Source organism: Triticum urartu, chromosome 3, assembly GCF_003073215.2.
Source record: "Triticum urartu cultivar G1812 chromosome 3, Tu2.1, whole genome shotgun sequence".
NCBI classification, from domain to species: domain Eukaryota; kingdom Viridiplantae; phylum Streptophyta; class Magnoliopsida; order Poales; family Poaceae; genus Triticum; species Triticum urartu.
The window spans coordinates 648,421,870-648,442,882 of record NC_053024.1 but is presented as its reverse complement, the minus strand read 5'-3'; the positions used below and the strand labels follow the sequence as shown (position 1 = coordinate 648,442,882).

The following is a 21,013-nucleotide window of genomic DNA, read 5'->3' as shown; positions in this document are numbered from 1 at the left end:
AACCGATCTATTTAAAAAAAATCAAAACTAAAAAAACCGATGAAAAAACCGAACGATTTCTTGAAAAAAAAATGGTGGCACAGATTTCGAGGCGACCTCGGGCGGCGGGTCGGCGAGGCGGCGGGCGGCGGCTCCGGCGACGGCGCGGCGGGCGGCAGCTCCGGCGACGGCCCGGCGTGCGGCGGCGACGCAAGCGGGCGGCGCTGGCGGCGGCGGCGGCGGGCGCGGGCTAGGGTTTGGGCGGCGGCGGCTGGGCTGGCTTCGGCCTCGGGCGCCCCGGCTTATAAAGCCTGCCGGGCCAGAGTCCCAGGCGGACATGGCCCGGTTAGGTCGGTTGCCTTTTTTAATTATTACGCGCAGAAGAAAAAGAAAAAAAATACTAAACGGACTCCAAAAATCCTGAAATAAATTTTTCCGGGCTTCTAAAATCAAGCCGCACAAGGTGAACATTTATTTGGGACCTAAATGCAATTTTGAAAAACGCACATTTTTCCTAAATTTAAATAAAATAACGAAAAACTCCGAAATAAAATCTTATTTGATTTTATTATTAAATCTTCAATATTTCTTTATTTTGGGAAAGTCATTTTATCCCTCTCTCATATTTTTTTAATAGAAATAATTGATGATAAAATAATTAAAATCAAATGATCCTATTCTCAAAATTTTAGAAAACTCAAATTTGAAAATAATGAATTCCTCAACTCTCTCCGTGGGTCCTTAAGTTGCGTAGAAATTTCTAGAATCAAACCAAAAGCAAAATATAATATAATATGCAATGATGATATAGTGTATAACATTTCAAATTGAAAATTTGAGATGTTACACACTCACTGAAAGTTGTTTGATTTTTATATTTCGCTAAGCCCAATACGACCAAAAAATGAAAGAATGGCAAGAGCTGCAAGTGCACAAGTTTAGCAATGCCACTATACCTTGAAAGAGGAGCTTCAAATTTTCCATGGTGCGCCAACATTTATGCTGAACCAAACCATTAAAGGAAGGCTATACAGAGGTAAAACATGTGGATTTCATTGCAAATATATTGTGCAAAATAGCAACTATTTTTATTATCAGGATGGGTAAGCCCACCATCAAAGGAAGCACATGTGGGGATCCTGACTCATAAGTCGTGATCACCGAATGCACGTGTACAATGATCCCAGAGATCAATGCTCACTGAACACACAGAAGCTGAATAACAAAAGTCTTACATCCATATGTACCGTATTACACAAGTAGGACCATTATGGTTGAATCTTGAGTGTAACATCGCAGCGGAAATATTCGTCAATAACTTGGACCCATGCCATCTGCCTTAACCCTACAGGCATTCTGACTGGGAAGCGTCCTAGCTCACATGTTCATCACCAAGGTACTCTTCATTATATCTTGTTCTTTCATGCCTGGCCAATAAAATAACCAGTGGCAAACCAATGAGTACTTTGAATGTACTCGCAAGCAACCCATGTTTTGGTTCAAGATACAACAATGCATGATATAGGTAAATTTTTGCAGAAAGCTAGTTTTGAGTGCAATGACATGCTCAACAACTTGTAAGACATGCATCAGGAGAATTCAAGTAACCATGAGGACAGGTTACAGATATCAACATAAATAGAGTGGGCATCAACCCAACTCAATCATGTCAAGTCCTTTGACTTGACCCAAGTAATTCTTCCCACTTACACACTGGTTTGTAAATATGTGGACGTAGTTTAAGCAGCAGCGCCCAACTGTTCTTGACCGTGGACACGGCTATTCGAATAGTTTTACACTCTGCAGAGGTTGCACACTTTACCCACAAGATCCGGGGAACTTCCGTGTCATCCACGACCCGCGGTACCTCAAGTACCCGGGGTAAGCACCCGATCACTATCTTTCCCTAGACGATACTAACATAGAGTCCACTCGATTGGTAGTAACCCCTGTGCTCAACATTTCACAACTTAAAATTGTGGAGCCTCGCTCCCATATTCATCACATACCACTGGCACGGGGTACCAACGGTGTGTCCGGTGCCCCATAAAAATGTTCTTGGCCGCCCTACCTGGCACGACCCCGTCCCGAGAGAGAGCACCAACTCTCCCCCGTCACTAGTAATGCGGGCTCCAAGCTAGTATCGGCCTAGGTAATCAATAATGCCCTTTCCCATACAAGGGTAGAGTGGTTGCGCATGTAAGGTTGGGACAGTCGACAAATCTTAAATCTAATCCGTTTTCGAAAACAACACACACACTTGCCTCGGTACACCACTTCGTCATCAAGTGGTTACCCATCTCATTGTCTCCCTCCGGCATAAGTGGCACCCTACGGGGTTTTCGAAAAGTCTTTTGAAAGTACTTTGTCTCCATCACCATGCATATTCCCGTCCCTTTAGCGTAGCACTACTTAGCATCCTATCTACTCCGACCGGCATAACCCTCATAAGAAGGTAGGGTCATGCTCAATGCAAGTATCAACAAGGGGAAAATGAAGGCAACCTACCAAAGTGGCTACCATCTTATCATGATTCCTTTGCAACAATAATAAAGTGCTATATGAAGTGCATAAAAAGGGTTTCATAGACATGGTCAAAGGGCTGCTTGCCTGTTTTAACAAAGTCTTCGAGGTCTTCAAATAGCTCTGGTCCAACTCCAAGCATTTCGTCTACTTCGTCAACTATCGTTGAAAGCAACCATAATAAGCAACACAACAAGGCAGAAATAAAAATGCTCCAAAAATATTGATTTGACTTTTCTAGGATACCTCTGGTCATGTGAGGAATGACCAAAGTGATTTCATTGGAATTGGATCAATGGATATTTCTAAACATTTTGATATGATGGAATCAAGGGGTTTATGGATTTGCAAGAAGTGTAGAGAAACATATTTTTGAAAAATGAGCAAAGGCACCCATTTAACAAAACATGATTTTAGAACCATCTAGGAGTTGGTTTCACTGGACTTGGAGTTCAAATGATTTTTCTATGAATTTACAAATTGACAAATATGAAGAAATGTCTCATTATCTTGTGTGGTACAGAAAGTATTAATAAAAATGTTCATAAACTAAGTTATGAACTTAGAAGTATCTAGGATCTTGAATCATGGCATTTGGATCAATTTTAGGCTCTCTGTGATTTTCTAAAGTTCAGCACAGAAATAAGAAAATAGGATTTATTTAATATGTGTGAAGGGAAATGTGCTAGAAAAATGTGCAAAAAGCACCATGTGATAGGGCATGATTTTAGGAACTACTAGAAATTTGAATCATCCAATTTGGAGTTAATTTGAACTATGTATGGATTTTACAAATTGTTCAGAAAAGAAAAGGGAAAAGGGCTATGTGCCTGCTGGGCCAGCCAGCGACGCGGCCCAGCCGAGCCGGCGCGCGCGCGCGTCAGGTTTGAACCTGACGGGCGGGGCCCAGCTGCCAGTGGGAGAGAGAGGGGGCGAGAGAGAGGTGAGGATGACAGGCGGGGCCCGCCTGTCATCTCTGACCTCGCGACCAGAGGGTCAGCGTGCTCACCGGCGACGTTTCCGGGCACGGCAGGGTGAGCTGATGGCACCGTTGGACTCCTCATCGTGTCGCCGTTCGGGTGGTGCCGGAGTTGGTCGCCGGGGTGGCCTGGTTCGCCGGCGATGAGGAGGCACGGCGGAGGAGCTTCGGGAGGTGGACAGACTGCTCCGTTCGGCCTGCAACCGATGCGGAAGAGGGAGGGGAAATGATCAGTGGGCTCCTACGGCTCCAGATCGAGCGAGAGTGGGGACGGAGAGGGCCCGTACCTCTGGATCGACGGCGACCCGAGGTGGCGGAGCTCCGGTCGATCCCGAGCACAGAAGCCCCTTGAGGACGTTTTGGTGGTGCGAGCGTGTTCTTGGGGGTGTGAGGAGGAGGCGAATGCCACCGGAGCGGCCCGGGGCGGGCTTATATAGTCGCGCGATGGTCCACCGTGGACTTGTGCGCCGGCGAGCTCGTTGCCGTCGCCACAGGTCACGGGGGCCTGTTTGAGTGTGTCTGGGGTGCTCGTGGGGTTGGTCCAGAGTGAGCGGGTGAAGGAAGAGAGCAGGAGGAGGGCCAGGGGCACCGCGCGTGTGAGGCCGCTCATTGGAGCTCTCGGGCGGCCGACGCGCGTGCAAGCAAGGGCAGCAGGAGGGAGAGGGAGGGGGACAAAGGCGTGGCGTGATGAGGACGTCGAGACACCTCGACTGGCGCAAGGGCCAGGCCCGAGGTGGCCAGACGCTGCGGATTGGGGATGGCTACAGTGCGGGTGTGCACTGTAGCGCGCTCTGGAGCACGCCAATTGCATGCCAGGGCATGCCTTTGGCTTGTAGGGTGCGGCCACTTGTGTCTAGGTTGTTTAGGGAGGAGTAAACAAAGGGGAGAGGGCCTTGAATGCCCTGGACAGCCAGTAGGAGAGGAGAGAGGTTGAGGGAGAGAGGGAAAGGGGCTGTCCAGAGAAAGTGGGGTTTTACCCCTCCAATAATTGAGCTATGAATTTTCCATTGCTACTGGAGGTGCAAGGGGACTAGGAGGGACTGTGATAAAAAGTTGAGGCCATGGAGAAGAGTGGAAGTGGTCAAAACAGGGGTTTTAGTAAAATGGCAGAAGGTGTTTGTTGTTGGTTTGGGCAATAAAATTAATTCCACTTGCCATGAGAATTAACAGGATGGAATGGCACATAGAAGTAGGATGTTCCACCAAGTTTTAGCTCATTTGGGCAAAGTAGCCAATGTAACTTTGGTAAACCCTAGAAATCAACAGAAATGGCTTTACCAAGATTTAGTCATGCAAATCTATTCTCCTTGATGCACCACTTGGGGTAGTGTCATCATTTGAGGTTATGAACATGTCCACAAAAGTTGAGATCAAAAGGAGAAAGTTGCCAGTGTAGAGTTGTTCAAATTTGGTTCTGAACAGGAAGGGTTTTGGGGCACTTTGAGCAAGATAACATTCTCTCCAACTTGTGCCATTTGGTCTAGATGAATAATTAGACCATTTGAGCATGTTCACAAGGTTTGAAAACATTTGGACATGTTTGGCAATGTAAAATTGCTCAAACTTTAAAATGGACAGAAATGGTTTTGAGGAGATTTCATGGAGTTATACTATTCTCCATGACATGATACTTGGCAAGATCATCAAACATGTCATATGTGACATGCTAGAATTTTCTTGGAATTTCTGGGGAATATTTCCTGTAGAAATATTTCAAATCCTTGAAATGGGCAGAAATGGTTTTTGAGGGATTTGACCAATATTTTGAACATGAACATGTGTTGAAACTCTTATATGTGGACAATATATGTCCATTGAGTTTCCCTGATTTTTTTCAAATCAAATAGGAAAATAACTTTTAAAATTATATTTTTGTGGTTTCTGGGTATCCTATATCTAATAGGAGTCAAACATATTTTTGGAAAGATTTTTACTGCCCTGAATTAAGTACTTGCAGTACAAATCTTAATTCAGGGGTTTTTGGAAAACTAATTTTTGAAAATACTTTTTGGCCAAATTATTTTTGTAAGAAAATACTATATTGCTCTATACACATGGCATGATCATTGGTTCAAGAGTTTGGAGCAAGGAGATGAAGTATAAGAGTTGGAGGATTTATTTAATTTTAGAGCACTTGCAAACAACAGACAAAAATCCAATCAAGGCAAGGTCCAAAACACTCAAAAGTTTTTGTCAAACCACATTTTATCATGATTGTTAGCTTAAGTGTTGTGGCATGAAAATCAGGGTGTGACAGCACATCACCATACTAACAATATTTTTAAAAATATAGATCCTAGTAGTGGCTGCGGGATGGCACAAATCATTCCATTATCCGATGCATACTGAAATAATCTTCTTCGTCACAATTCCAGTAGCTTTTAGAAGTGCCCCTGGGACCTGACTGCATTTGGAAAAGGTCAAATCTTTCATGATAAGCTGAAGACAATATTTAAATTGGAAGGTTATGCTGGAATCAAGATGCCTCCACAAGACGAGGCGCAGAACATACAGAAGGTCAGACAATTTTATGTGTAACCAATTGAAGATCCAAGTCAAATCACTGGCATCAACTTGGTTGCATATTCCAATCTCTCACCAAATGGTGTGGACACAAAGAGAGAACTCATCCTTGCTATGAAGCATTTGAAAATAGCAAATTCAGGATATAGAAGGCACTGTCTTGCTCCTACTACTAAACGTGACATAGAATGCATAAGAAGAAATGGATGCTTGTGCTATGAAAGATTCAGAAGTACCACTAAATATATAGAAAAAAATAAATGTGATTATTGGAAATTAATTTATAAGTGCGATTACTGTTGTTTCTGGATATAGAAGGTACTGTACAACTCTGTTGTATACTGGAAATTAATTTATAAGTGCGATCACTATTGTTTCTGGAGATGTAGTGGAGCATGATGGCAAAGGGCCTGAAGGGCAGGAGCAGCGTTGATCTTGGCCGTGAAGATGATGATATGACTGATGTTGCTCGTGGGAATAATAATATGTCTTACAACACAATGAAGTTTCTTATAAAAATAGACACAATGAAGTGCAAGCAGGCTCTAACCATGATACTGGCAGCATCGGAGGAGGACCATCAGAACTTTGAGGCACATAGGGTCATCGTCGACGGCCAGGACCCGCATGCCGATTGGGAGCTGATCCCTCTCCCTCTCCCTCTCCCTATCCATCAAACCCTTCCTGGTCTCCATCATCATGGCGGCCAAAAGCATCCCAATTTACACTAATTGAGAGCAACCTAATAATTAAGAGCAAGAAAAGTCAAGCACTGGACATCAACACCACCTGGACAAAAAACCTAAATTACTCACGGAAGACGAGAAAATCAGGGGCAAAAAATTGTAGGTGGGTTTGGATTTCGGCGCACCGTTGGAGAAGACTCATCCACCATGCAAGCAAGTCGATATGCTCGAAGCAGAGTGCCCGCGTCTTCCTGGCCGGAGGAGCCGTGCTGGTCACCATCTCTTCCTTCCCCTCCTAGAGCCCTCGCTCATCCTTTTCCGCCACCTCCCCCATCTGCACAAATCCTAACCTATATGAATCAAGAGGAGGCACCTATTTGTTCACAAATCTGAGACGAAGCACAATTCGTACCTCTAGCGCGAGATGAATGGATCATGGAAGATCTTGCCGACGACTTGGTGAATTGCCTGCACTGTTGGCTCGTGATGGGGAGGTGAGATACCCTCTGTGGTCGGCGAATCACGGATCAGGAGGTGAGATACCCTTTGTGGTCGGAGGCGGGGGCGTCGCTTCTGGGAGGTCGCGGCGGAGATCCCGGACTTCGGCGGCGACGTCTCCTCTCGAAGGTCAGCGGCGGCGCCGCCCCTCAGTTTGTCTCCACCGTGCTCGCTCGAGGGCACAATGGACCAGCCGCGCCGCAGTCTTGCTTCGATGTTCCTGCGGCACACGTCGGCGGTGGCGGTCCTGTACGTTGACGCGATCCCGGCGGTGTCTTCTATGTGACGGCGGCGGCGTCTTATGTCTGACGGAGGCGGCGATCCAGACGGCGGTGGCGGAGATTCGGAGAAACGGCGGAGGCGGCGATCCGGAGAAACGGCGGAGGCGGCCATCCGGAGAGGGGATCGATGGAGTGACGTGCGTTGGTCTCGGGGCGGCGGCGAGGGGATCGACAGACGTGCGGGTGGGGGGCCGGGGGTTTATTTTCGTAGGTTAATTTTCATAGATTTTTTTCACTCCGGTTCTATGGCGACCGTAAAACCAACGGAGGGGAGTTGGTGGACGGAACGAAAAAAATCTACGAAAGTTAACTTTAAAAAAAACCCGGATAAAAGTGGTGAGACAAAAATTGATCGGCGGAGACTATCAACTACTTCATTAAAAGTAGAGATAAGCTAGGGGCTCCTATTGGCGAGTTGTGCGCTGTAGGACGCGCGAAATCACCAATTAAGAAATATTCTTTACAAAGGTCAATCCCACTTCTTTTTAGGTTGTGACAAGTGGCACACTGGATATGCGTCAGTTGTCGCAGCATGAGAGTTTCTTTTTTTCTGTAGACCCGTTTATTCAAAACGTTGTATTTCTTAAAATGTGTGTCCAAATTTTAAACCATTTTCACCGTTGGATTTCTCACGTCGAGACTTTCAGAACTATATCCTATGTTGATAGGTATGAAAAAAAAATTCACGAAAAAAATGACCCAGGAGCACATTTTTCCCCTTTTCAAAAAGAGGCATGATTGTGCCTTTTACAGAAGCAAACTCATGCCTTCAAACCCGTGCCTCTCGCGAAAGGGAAAAAAGAAAACATATTTTGTTTTTCGTTTTCGAGAGGCACGACCGTGCCTCTCGCGGAAGCTTGCCTCTATGAGAAGCAAATCCGTGCCTCTTGCGGAAGGAAAAAATGCGTCATTTCCCGTTTCCGAAAGGCATGGTCATGCCTCTCGCGAAAGCAAATCCGTACCTCTCATGAAAGAAAGAAAAATGCATTTTTTTTCATTTCTGAGAGGCACGATCATACCTCTCACAGAAGCAAATTTGTGCCTCTCGCGAAAGGAACAAAGAATACATGTTTCTCTTTCGTTTCCGAGAGGCACCGCCATGCCTCTCGCGGAAGGAAAAAAGAGAAAACATTTTTTTTCATTTCCGGAAGACGCGGTTGTGCCTCTCGCGGAAGTGTAGAAACAGAAAACATATTTTTCCCTGTTAGAGAGACGCAGCCGTACCTCCCGCAGAAGAAGGAAAATGTGTCTTTGCGCACCAAATTTTTTTACCTCGATTTTTTTGTTCAAGAACTAAGAATGACCCGTGGAAAATAAAAAGTCGAAAAACCCAAAAAATATATTTAAAAAGCCGAAAGCGCGCGTGAAAAAATAAAATAAAAACAAAAATTCGAGGGAGCTCACAGATCATGGCACGTCGCGGCAGCTGAGAGCGCGCCAAGTGGCGTGCTCTCAGGACACCACACTAGACCCTTGTGGGGCTCCAAACGAGTACTCGTTCGTTAGTTACTCCCCAAATGCGGTAACTCCCACAACCGCTCCCCCCCCCCCTTGTGCACCCTGTTGGGCCGGCCCACTTTCGGAGAAGGACGCCCCCCTCCCCACACCCTTGTTTTTCTTATTTTCTGTTTTTCATTTTTTTCCCTCACTCCCCAAAAGTGTCCATCCGGGCTCGCCCATGCACGGGGCAGGATGGCACCTTTTTATTTTTCTTTTTTCTTTAAAATTATTCAGGATTTCACAAAAGTCCAAATTTCTAAATAATTAAGAACTTTGGAAAAATACTGTTCAAGAAATAATAAAATTATATCGAATTAAAAAATTCACTATTTTCAAAAAAGTACAAGAAATCATAAAATGTTCAAAAATTGAAAAAAATGTTAATGATTTTGGAAAACTGTTCGATCATTCAAAACAGTTCATGAATTTGAAAAAAATTCTGTGATTTCAAATAATCAAACTGAACAAAAATTGTTCATGATTTTATAAAAATGTTCCCAAATTTCTAAAAAAACGTCATTGGTTCAAAAAAATCGCTGATTCAAAAAATATTCATGAATTGGAAAAAATTCGTGCATTTAAGAAAAATTGTTTGTCAATTTCAAAAAATGTTCGTAAATTCCAAAAATTGTTCCTGAATATAAAAAATGTTCATTGATTGAAAAAAATCTTCATGAGTTCCGGAAAATGTTCACAATTTGAAAAAATGTTCACTAATATGTGAAAAATATCGTGAATTTTTTAAAAATGTTCATGATTTAGAAAAAAAAATATTTTTTATAAAATGTTCCTCGGCTTGAAAATGTTCATGATTTCTAAAATTTGATACCTTAATCCATTTTATAGGCCGTTATATTTGGCATTGAGGCCTTGATCCTCGCCTCAACAGAAAAAAAAATGATGCATGCATAGCCTGGCGCTGAATCAAACTTGAAACTTGCACTGTCTGAAAACGAAATGGTACATGTGCTACATAAAGTTTAAATGAAAATCAATGATTACCACCTGACCTAAGTTCTAAAAAAGTATTCCCTTCATTCCATATTTTTTGTCGTGATTTTATTTTGAATTTGAACTAAAACCACGAGAAATATTATGGAACGGAAGGAGTACATCAATAGTACATAATCCAACAACGAGATAAGCTAGTGGAAGGCAAACAAGGGATCCCATTCATGGGGATCCTCAGCCTTCTGCCCTTCTCCCAACAATGGGTACTTCCAACTATACATCTCTGGCTTCTCATCCTCCGTACGGCCCTCGGCGATGCGTTTCTTCATCTTCGCCACCTTCCGAATGACGCCCCACAGCGCCAGGTCGAACGCGTCATTCACGGTCGACTCAAGCTTCGTTGACGTGTCGCTGTAGGTCACCGCCGGGATGAGGCCCACGATCGCGCCCCTCATCCTCTCGACTGCGTCCGGCGGTATCTGCCGCAGCCTCTCCTCCACGCTCACGTTCCTCCGCACGTCCTCCTCCGAGATGTACACCGAGTAATCGGTGTGGTTCTTGGGCAGGTGCCAGGTGTACTGCACGTACGCCGTGCCGGGGTGGAAGAAGACCGGGATGCAACCGGCGAGCACGGCATCGAAGGCCAGCCTGCGCGTGTACCTGTCGCCCCGCGGCTGGAGGCAGAACGTCGAGCTCTGGAAGAGTTTCATGACGCTGGCCGGGGAGTCGCATTGGTTGCTCGGCCCCTTCGTGCACTCCATCAGCGAGCAGGCGGCGGACGCCCTGCACTGCTCGAAGAGGTTGCTTGCGATGGACTTGCTGTCCTCGGCGCGGGCGCCGGCGAAGGAGAAGAGCCACTGGCGCTCCAGCCCGCGCACCCGGTCCTGCCAGAAGAAGGTGGCCTCGTCGGTCGCCGGGTGGAATGCAGTGGGGTACGGAATGGCGGCGTCGTTCCGGTCCCACGGGCTGGCCTCCACGACGATGGCGGTCATGTTCCGGACGGCTGGCAGGCGGAAAAGCTTGTTTCCCCACTCAGCGTCGACGTCGACCTGCCGCCGGAAGTCCCACGTGGTGCGGCCGGCAACGAAGAAATGGTCTCGACCGCCCATGGCGCGCCACTCGGGGCGCGCCGTGACCAGATCCACCATCTCCAGCGCCATCGCGTCCCGCGTGGAGACGTTGTGCCCCCAGAGGTGCCGCGCCACGTCGAGGCCGGCGTAGAACGGGACGAAGACGGCGGACGCGAGGGAGGAGTCGTTGGTAAGGCAGTCGTACCGCTTGATCCGGTCGTGGAAGATGACGTCCAGGGCGAGCTCGTCGGAGTCGTACCACCCGGTCTTCTGGAGCACGCCACCCTCGCCGCCGCTGAGCCGCGGGCCGAAGCCACCGTTGGCCGTGTACTTGCACTTGTCCTTGGACGGGGAGAGGTCCTCGCAGTCCCAGACCATGTCCGTGTTGAAGCGGGAAGGCAGCTCCTGGACGTAGATGTACTGGCCGGTGCACAGCTCTCGCCTCCGCCTCTCGTCCGCCACGGCGAGCGCGCGCGCTTCGTTGTCGGCCGAAACCTTCCGGTCGCCGGTGTCACGCCGAGGCGGGACGGCAGGGTCGGAGAACGGCGACCCGCCGCTGCGTCGCGAGGACGCACGGCCGTGCTCGACGCGCGCGACGCCGCCGTGGGCGTAGTCGTAGCAGTGGCATGCCAGCATCGAGAAGGCGGTGGCGATGATGAGGAAGGAACAGAGGCGGGAGCAGCGGCTAGGCCGCTTGTATGACTTGTCCGCCTTGCCCGTGGTCTGCTCGTGCATCTCGCCGCCCGTCGACGGCGGCAGGGCGGCAGAGCTGTGTCGCTTCATCATACCCGGGGAGGCGCGAGAGCATGAAAAGAAGAGCCTTGGCTCCACAAAGCAGCGAGCGGGCAGCTAGTTATAGCTGCAGTCTTGGTGTTCACTCCTCGGTGATCAGTGTCTCAGTGACGACAAACACAGTGGGGATCTTAAGTCAATTTTTGTGCACTCTACGGTCTGCGATGGGATCAAGCAAAGCAAGTGTAAATTAGTAGTAATTTATAAGCCAAGAAGCAAGGAACGTGCACATGAGATGAGTAATCTCAAGGATTCAGAAGTCAGCTTGTGGCCATGTCAGAAAAGATGCATCCACCCAGTTGATAGGATGGCAGAATGCTTCTTACTTCTAATTATGACAGAGATTACAAGTCCAAGTGGCACATCAGAAACTGTGCATGTCAACAAACTGTTCACAGAGGAGTATACTATTTGCAAACTGGCTTGAATATGGCATAGCCATTCGTGGTTATCTTTGGATTTGAATGGCGAGGTTCTATTCAGTCTTCTGTCCCCGTCTCAGTTTCAGAGAAACGACATCTACTGCCACTCGCCCCTCGAGTGCATAATCAGATCAACCATCCACGTCTTTGAGATGCCCGGCGATCAATCTCTGACAAGATCAGTTGATCGCGCGATTTGAATCGACTTACCTGAATTGAGTGACCCGTATTGCCCCATTCATCCAAGACCAAGAGAACGGGGGCGTGAGTGGTGAGATTCTTTTTCTGAAGCTTCTTGTCAGATTCATGGCAGACTCTCGCGCTGCTGACCGTCCCTATTACTCTTGGACAGCTTGGTTATGCGCGTGATTCGCTTGCATGTCTAGAACTACTGGATCTAGCCAAACTGGCATAGGAGTTCCTTGATAAAATAAGTCAAGTCAGCCATCTTTGAGAAATACTGTACTGGGACAAGTCAGTCAGACGCAGGTTTTTTGCGAGTAAACTGTCAGACAGCACTTGGCCAATGAAACCGAGATCAAGGATTCCTCCTTCTGCCAATGAAACCAACGTTAGGGGGACTGTTTACTGATCTCCACTTCAGCTCCACTCCATTCCCTTTGTTTGCTTGCTAATATTGGCACGTTTACTATTTGATGTCGCTACTGTCCACTAATTAGGATTAGGACCAGGGGTAATAAGAAGATTACATATATCATCAGCTCCACACGAAAAAATCTGACACACAACAAATCAGCAGATATGTTCTAGGATGAGCACCGGCGTGTTTGGTTCCTCGCGTCCATGTTGGCTCCTTGCACTTGTGACCCGGTAGAATCTGACGAGTAAATTGCACAATTAAATCAATCACATTAAAGGCTAGGTTAGCAGAAAACATGCATTTGAAGGATTATACTTGTGCTTTATGTGCTGAATCCACAGAAGAGACATTGATCCATCTCTTTTGGAACTGACCATTTTCACTTAACTGCTGGTCCAACCTTCTTTCTACCAAACAAAGAGGCATTTCTACATACGATGAGATTCATCTCACTTTGAACAGGCTCCCTAAGGACATTGCTATGGAAATCACTATCGTGGGATGTTGGAGTACCTGGATGGTCAGGAACAACAAAATTTTCAGAATGGCAGCTCCACACTTCAATTCCTGGAAACACTACCTGAAAGAAGGGCTTAAGAGTACCAAACTTAGAGCCAAGCAAACCAAGGTGGAACAGATTGAAGTTTCAATAGCACAGAACTTATAATTAATTTTTATGTTTCCTAGAATTGGTATTGGGTGACACTAGTTGTATTATCTGCTTGTACATATTTGTTTATTAATGAAAATACCATAGAACAATCGTTCTATAGTTTCGGCTAAAAAAATAGGTTGGCAGAAAATACAAGTTTACATTTTATTTTATTTTTGCAGAAAACACCATGTCTACGGTATTTTATTTTATTTGTGCAAATAATGCTAATCGGTGGCCTTGGCTCGGTTGAATGCGTTTATGACAGATGGGGCCGCGTCGCCAGTCAGGCTGACGTGGCACCGGTTAACACCTCGCATGTAACGGCAGCGTTCGTTAACATTGTCATCATATGTGGAGCCCTGTGGGGTTCACCTGTCACTGGAAGAAAAAAGAAAAACTATCTATCTTTTTTTTTTGCACTGCGTTAGAACACCCCTAACTCTGTTGTGCTTTGTATTTACTGTTTCTTCCCCCTCTTCTCTCCGACAGACCCCGAGACCGCTGCTGATGCCACTGTGATCGACTACGTCATCGACGACCCTTCTTCCCTTTCACCAGAGCTTCCAGGCAAGCAAACCCCCCTCCCCCCCGGTGATCATTCCGATATCGCCCATTCCATTTCTCTCTCATGCTTGGATTAGATTTTGCTACTGTTATTGTTTGCTCCTATTCTGATGCATAGCCTGCTTTTGTAACCTGCTCATTGTACCTTACCTGCTTATCCTAAATTGTTTAGTATAGGTTGTTTAGTGATCCATCAGTGACCCCTCTCCTTGTCCCAGTTGCCCCGGCTTGTTGACCGATGACTCGATCAATGTGATTGATGCGTCTCCGTCGTATCTACTTTTCCAAACACTTTTGCCCTTGTTTTGGACTCTAACTTGCATGATTTGGATGGAACTAACCCGGACTGACGCTGTTTTCAATAGAATTGCCGTGGTGTTATTTTTGTGCATAAATAAAAGTTCTCGGAATGACTTGAAAATCAATGGAGAATTATTTTGGAATATATAAAAAATACTGGAAGAAGAATCCACATCAGGGGGGCCTCCACCTGTCCACGAGGGTGGGGGGCGTGCCCCCTGCCTCGTGGCCCCCCTGATGCTCCACCGACCTCAACATTGACTCCATATATTCATTTTCGGGGAAAAAAAATCAGAGAGAAGGATTCATCGCGTTTTACGATATGGAGCCGCCGCCAAGCCCTAAACTCTCTCAAGAGGGCTGATCTGGAGTCCGTTCGGGGCTCCGGAGAGGGGAATCCGTCCCGTCGTCATCATCAACCATCCTCCATCACCAATTTCATGATGTTCACCGCCGTGCGTGAGTAATTTCATCGTAGGCTTGCTGGACGGTGATGGGTTGGATGAGATTTATCATGTAATCGAGTTAGTTTTGTTAGGGTTTGATCCCTAGTATCCACTATGTTTTGAGATTGATGTTGCTATGACTTTGCTATGCTTAATGTTTGTCACTAGGGCCCGAGTGCCATGATTTCAGATCTGAACCTATTATGTTTTCATCAATATATGAGAGTTCTTGATCCTATCTTGCAAGTCTATAGTCACTTACTATGTGTTATGATCTGCCAACCCCGAAGTGACAATAATCGGGACCACTCCCGGTGATGACCGTAGTTTGAGGAGTTCATGTATTCACTATGTGTTAATGCTTTGGTCCGGTACTCTACTAAAATGAGGCCTTAATATCCCTTAGTTTCCAATAGGACCTCGCTGCCACGGGAGGGTAGGACAAAAGATGGCATGAAAGTTCTTTCCATAAGCACGTATGACTATATTCGGAATACATGCCTACATTACATTGATGAACTGGAGCTAGTTCTGTGTCACCCTAGGTTATGACTGTTACATGATCGATCGCATCCGGCATAATTCTGTTGGAAATATGCCCTAGAGGCAATAATAAAATGGTCATTATTATATTTTCTTGTTCATGATAATTGTCTATTGTTCATGCTATAATTGTGTTATCCAGAAATCGTAATACATGTGTGAATACTAGACCACAACATGTCCCTAGTAAGCCTCTAGTTGGCTAGCTCGTTGATCAATAGATGGTTACGATTTTCTGACCATGGACATTGGATGTCATTGATAATGGGATCACGTCATTAGGAGAATGATGTGATGGACAAGACCCAATGCTAAGCATAGCACAAGATCGTGTAGTTCGTTTGCTAAAGCTTTTCTAATGTCAAGTATCATTTCCTTAGACCATGTGATTGTGCAAATCCCGGATACCGTAGGAATGCTTTGGGTGTGCCAAACGTCACAACGTAACTGGGTGGCTATAAAGGTGCACTACGGGTATCTCCGAAAGTGTCTGTTGGGTTGGCACGAATCGAGACTGTGATTTGTCGCTTTGTGTGACGGAGAGGTATCTCTGGGCCCACTCGGTAGGACATCATCATAATGAGCTCAATGTGATCAAGGAGTTGATCACGGGATGATGTGTTATAGATCGAGTAAAAGAGACTTTCCGGTAACGAGGTTGAACAAGGTATAGGGATACCAACGATTGAATCTCGGGCAAGTATCATACCGGTAGACAAAGGGAATTGTATACGAGATTGATTGAATCCTCGACATTGTGGTTCATCCGATAAGATCATCATGGAACATGTAGGAGCCAACATGGGTATCCAGATCCCGCTGTTGGTTATTGACCAGAGAGATGTCTCGGTCATGTCTGCATGCCTCCCGAACCCGCAGGGTCTACACACTTAAGGTTCGATGACACTAGGGTTATAGGGAAAGTTTGTACGTGGTTACTGAATGTTGTTCGGAGTCCCGGATGAGATCCCGGACGTCACGAGGAGTTCCGGAATGGTCCGTAGGTAAAGAATAATATATAGGAAGTGAGGTTTTGTGATGTAGACCGAACCTCGATGGCGAGATCCAATCTGTTGTTGCGGCCCGATCTTTCATGACACACCACCACCACCAGCAGCAACCTCTCGCCCGCGCACGCGATGTACACGAAATAGAGGGTTTGAACCTTGCGGCTCAACACGAGAAAACCAATCTCAACGACAGTACTCCCGCGCAAAACAATTTCCTCACCGAGAAATCGCAATATAGAGGTTTTTTAAAGCTTCCTCCAAAACTTAGGGATTTTTAGACAGCTTCCCCCAAAACTCGATACGGATATTTACCCTAAAAACACATCGTGTTTATTATCAAAATATAGCCTCCCCCTTTACATTGCCGCACCATGGCTATTAATAGCCCACGTCTAGACTTGCAAAAATAAGGACACGACCCTATCTCTGACTCAAATAAAATATGGACTCTCCTAAAACGTAAAGGTATTTGACTTTTACATCTCAATAGATAGCTTTGTCTATTACTTCTAAAACTAACATACGGACTTAAACTTGATCCCTTTAAAAATAGGTGCACCATCTCCTCGTACGTGATCTGCTTGTACGGTGGACCCCATCCACATCCTCTCAAGCAAAGCACGTCTCTAATCTTGCATGGTCTGTTGATGCGATTGACAATCTTTTCTTTACGTGCAAGTGGCAAGAAATCTCTGCATCTTATATTTTTGATTGGACCAAATAAATCACAAATCCAAAGGTCCCTTGCATCAACGTAGGCTCCACACTCTTTCCAGAAATTAGTGAACTCCTTGCCAAACTGAGTCTGATCAGTTTTGGAAGCAAACTCCTTGCCTTGATTTAATACCCTTTCACCTTGCATGCAAATATGCACGTCTAGGGAATTCTCTTCCTTTAATCCATCGGCATGCGGCAATAATTCATGAACACCAGCATTAGTTGTGGCCATATCATCCTCTCTCCCTTGAAACGAAACCGTCCTCGGTTTCGGGTCGATCCTCAACAATATTTTTATTTGTAGACTGAACAACGACCGTAAAATTTTTAGCAACTTTGGCCTCCCTTTTCTTTGCTTTTTCCTGCTCTTTTATCTTCTCGAGATATTCTTTCCTTCAAGAAATAAAACGATCCTGGCCCATGGGCACCAGGTCGTAGTTCTTACCCTTCTTAACGGTATATATGTGTGTTTGAGAATCGTAGGCAACATCGTGCTCTTTGTACCATGGCTTACCCAACAATAAGTGACATGAAACCATCGGTGTCGGAATCACGTCACACAAAACCGTGCAATAATATTTTCCCAAAAAAAACGGCACCTTGGTTTGATGTGTTACACTGAGCTCTTCATGACCCCAACGGAATGAGTATGGTTGTGGCCGTGGTGTCATCGGTAGTTCCAACTTCTCCACCATCTCGATGCTTGCCGCGTTTATCAAACTCATGTGGTCGATTGTCATAGAACATGATCTCTCTTGTACCACAACACGAGTATGAAAAAGTCCATCCCATCGGCCTTCCTCCTCCAACTGAAATCCATAGCTTAGCTTCCATGATAGACCAGTCATCTTCTGCATAGTGTCGTGAACAACCTTGCTCTGATACCACCTGATGTAGACCAAACCTCGATGGCGAGATCCAATCTGTTGTTGCGGCCCGATCTTTCACGACACACCACCACCAACAGCAGCAACCTCTCGCCCGCGCACGCGATGTACATGAAATAGAGGGTTTGAACCTTGCGGCTCAACACGAGAAAACCAATCTCAACGACAGTACTCCCGCGCAAAACAATTTCCTCACCGAGAAATCGCAACACAGAGGTTTTTTAAAGCTTCCTCCAAAACTTAGGGATTTTTAGACAGCTTCCCCCAAAACTCGATACGGATATTTACCCGAAAAACACATCGTGTTTATTATCAAAATATAGCCTCCCCCTTTACATTGCCGCACCATGGCTATTAATAGCCCACGTCTAGACTTGCAAAAATAAGGACACGACCCTATCTCTGACTCAAATAAAATATGGACTCTCCTAAAACGTAAAGGTATTTGACTTTTACATCTCAATAGATAGCTTTGTCTATTACTTCTAAAACTAATATACGGACTTAAACTTGATCCCTTTAAAAATAGGTGCACCATCTCCTCGTACGTGATCTGCTTGTACGGTGGACCCCATCCACATCCTCTCAAGCAAAGCACGTCTCTAATCTTGCATGGTCTGTTGATGCGATTGATAATCTTTTCTTTACGTGCGAGTGGCAAGAAATCTCTGCATCTTATATTTTTGATTGGACCAAATAAATCACAAATCCAAAGGTCCCTTGCATCAACGTAGGCTCCACACTCTTTCCAGAAATTAGTGAACTCCTTACCAAACTGAGTCTGATCAGTTTTGGAAGCAAACTCCTTGCCTTGATTTAATACCCTTTCACCTTGCATGCAAATATGCACGTCTAGGGAATTCTCTTCCTTTAATCCATCGGCATGCGGCAATAATTCATGAACACCAGCATTAGTTGTGGCCATATCATTTTGACCACCGGAAGTGTTTCGGGCGTCACCGGTAATGTACCGGGACCACCGGAGGGTTTCAGAGGTCCACCGGGAGGGGCCACCAGCCCCGGAGGCTTGCACGGGCCAAGAGTGGAAAGGGACCAGCCCCTGAGTAGGCTGGTGCGCCTCCCACCAGGGCCCAAGGTGCAGCTAGGAGGAGAAGGGGGGAAACCCTAGGCGCAGATGGGCCTAAGGCCCACCCTAGGGCGCGCCCCCCCTCTCCCCCTCTTGGTCGCCCTTTCCATCCCATCTAGGGCTGCCGCCCCCCTAGGGGTGGGAACCCTAGAGGGGGCGCACCCTCCTCCCCTCCTCCTATAAATAGTGGGGGTTTTGGGGCTGCCAAAGACACGAGTCTCTCTATCTCTCGGTGCAGCCCTACCTTTCTTCATCCTCATTCTCCGTAGTGCTTGGCGAAGCCCTGCTGGAAACCACGCTGCTCCACCACCACCATGTCGTCATGCTGCTGCTGGAGTTGTCTTCCCCAACCTCTCCCTCCTCCTTGCTAGATCAAGGCACGGGAGACGTCACTGGGCTGCACGTGTGTTGAACGTAGAGGCGCCGTTGTTCGACGCTTAGATCGGAACCGACCGCGATCTGAATTGCTGCGTGTATGACTCCTCCAATCGCGTTCTTGCAACGCTTCCGCATCGCGATCTTCAAGGGTATGAAGATGCACTCCCCTCTCTCTCGTTTCTAGTTTCTCCATAGATTGATCATGGTGATGCGTAGAAATTTTTTAATTTCTGCAACAATCCCCAACAGTGGCATCATGAGCTAGGTCTATGCATAGTTTCTATGCACGAGTAGAACACAAGTTGTTGTGGGCGTCGATTTTGTCAATTTACTTGCCGTTACTAGTCTTGTCTTGATTCGGTGGCATCGTGGGATGAAGCAGCCTAGACTGACCTTACACGTAAGCTTACGTGAGACAGGTTCCACCGACTGACATGCACTAGTTACATAAGGTGGCTAGCGGGTGTATGTCTCTCCCACTTTAGTCGGATCGGATTCAATGAAAAGGGTCCTTATGAAGGGTAAATCGAAATTGGCATATCACGTTGTGATTTTGGCGTAGGTAAGAAACGTTCTTGCTAGAAACCTATAGCGGCCACATAAAAATTTGCAACAACAATTAGAGGACGTCTAACTTGTTCTTGCAGCATATGTCGTGTGATGTGATATGGCCAAAAGGATGTGATGAATAATATATGTGATGTATGAGATTGATCATGTTCTTGTAATAGGAATCACGACTTGCATGTCGATGAGTATGACAACCGGCAGGAGCCATAGGAGTTGTCTTAATTTATTATATGACCCACGTGTCAATGAAAACGCCATGTAATTACTTTACTTTATTGCTAACCGTTAGCCATAGTAGTAGAAGTAATAGTTGGCGACGCAACTTCATGAAGACACGATGATGGAGATCATGATGATGGAGATCATGGTGTCATGCCAGTGACGATGATGATCGTGGCACCCCGAAGATGGAGATCAAAAGGAGCAAAATGATATTGGCCATTGTAGGATCGAAAGTATGTCTAGAGGGGGGGGTGATTAGACTACTTGACCAAATAAAAACTTAACCTTTTCCCAATTTTAGTTCTTGGCAGATTTTAGCTAATTTAGGACAAGTCAAGCAATCATCACATAATTCAAGCAAGCATTCAAAGAGTATATAGGCAGCGGAAAGTAAAGCATGTAACTTGCAAGAATGTAAAGGGAAGGGTTTGGAGAATTCAAACGCTATTGGAGACACAGATGTTTTTCCCGTGGTTCGGATAGGTGGTGCTATCCTACATCCACGTTGATGGAGACTTCAACCCACGAAGGGTAACGGTTGCGCGAGTCCACACAGGGCTCCACCCACGAAGGGTCCATGAAGAAGCAACCACCCACAAAGGGTCCACGAAGAAGCAACCTTGCCTATCCCACCATGGCCATCGCCCACACAGGACTTGCCTCACTAGCGGTAGATCTTCACGAAGTAGGCGATCTCCTTGCCCTTACAAACTCCTTGGTTCAACTCCACAATCTTGTCGGAGGCTCCCAAGTGACACCTAGCCAATCTAGGAGACACCACTCTCCAAGAAGTAACAAATGGTGTGTAGGTAATGAACTCCTTGCTCTT

The 21,013-nt window shown here is 46.2% G+C and overlaps 1 protein-coding gene and 1 long non-coding RNA gene across 5 annotated transcripts; both read right to left on the bottom strand.

Annotated features, from left to right (window-relative positions):
* Positions 1-1,051: 1,051 nt before the first annotated feature.
* On the bottom strand, positions 1,052-7,680 carry LOC125545681. 4 transcript variants are annotated; one of them, XR_007300155.1, is made up of 4 exons: positions 7,103-7,680; positions 6,876-7,024; positions 6,555-6,746; positions 1,052-1,406 (listed from the first exon to the last, which is right to left on the bottom strand). It is a non-coding gene; the product is annotated as an uncharacterized LOC125545681 (long non-coding RNA). The 4 variants fall into 4 exon arrangements; XR_007300154.1 differs by lacking the exon at positions 1,052-1,406 and adding an exon at positions 2,603-2,661; XR_007300153.1 differs by lacking the exon at positions 1,052-1,406 and adding an exon at positions 5,669-5,885.
* A 2,209-nt stretch (positions 7,681-9,889) lies between these two features.
* Positions 9,890-12,000, bottom strand: LOC125548981 (xyloglucan galactosyltransferase KATAMARI1 homolog). Its single transcript, XM_048712484.1, has one exon. It carries the CDS (start codon positions 11,774-11,776, stop codon positions 10,115-10,117), a length of 1,662 nt encoding a protein of 553 aa, XP_048568441.1. The 5' UTR covers positions 11,777-12,000; the 3' UTR covers positions 9,890-10,114.
* Positions 12,001-21,013: the final 9,013 nt, after the last annotated feature.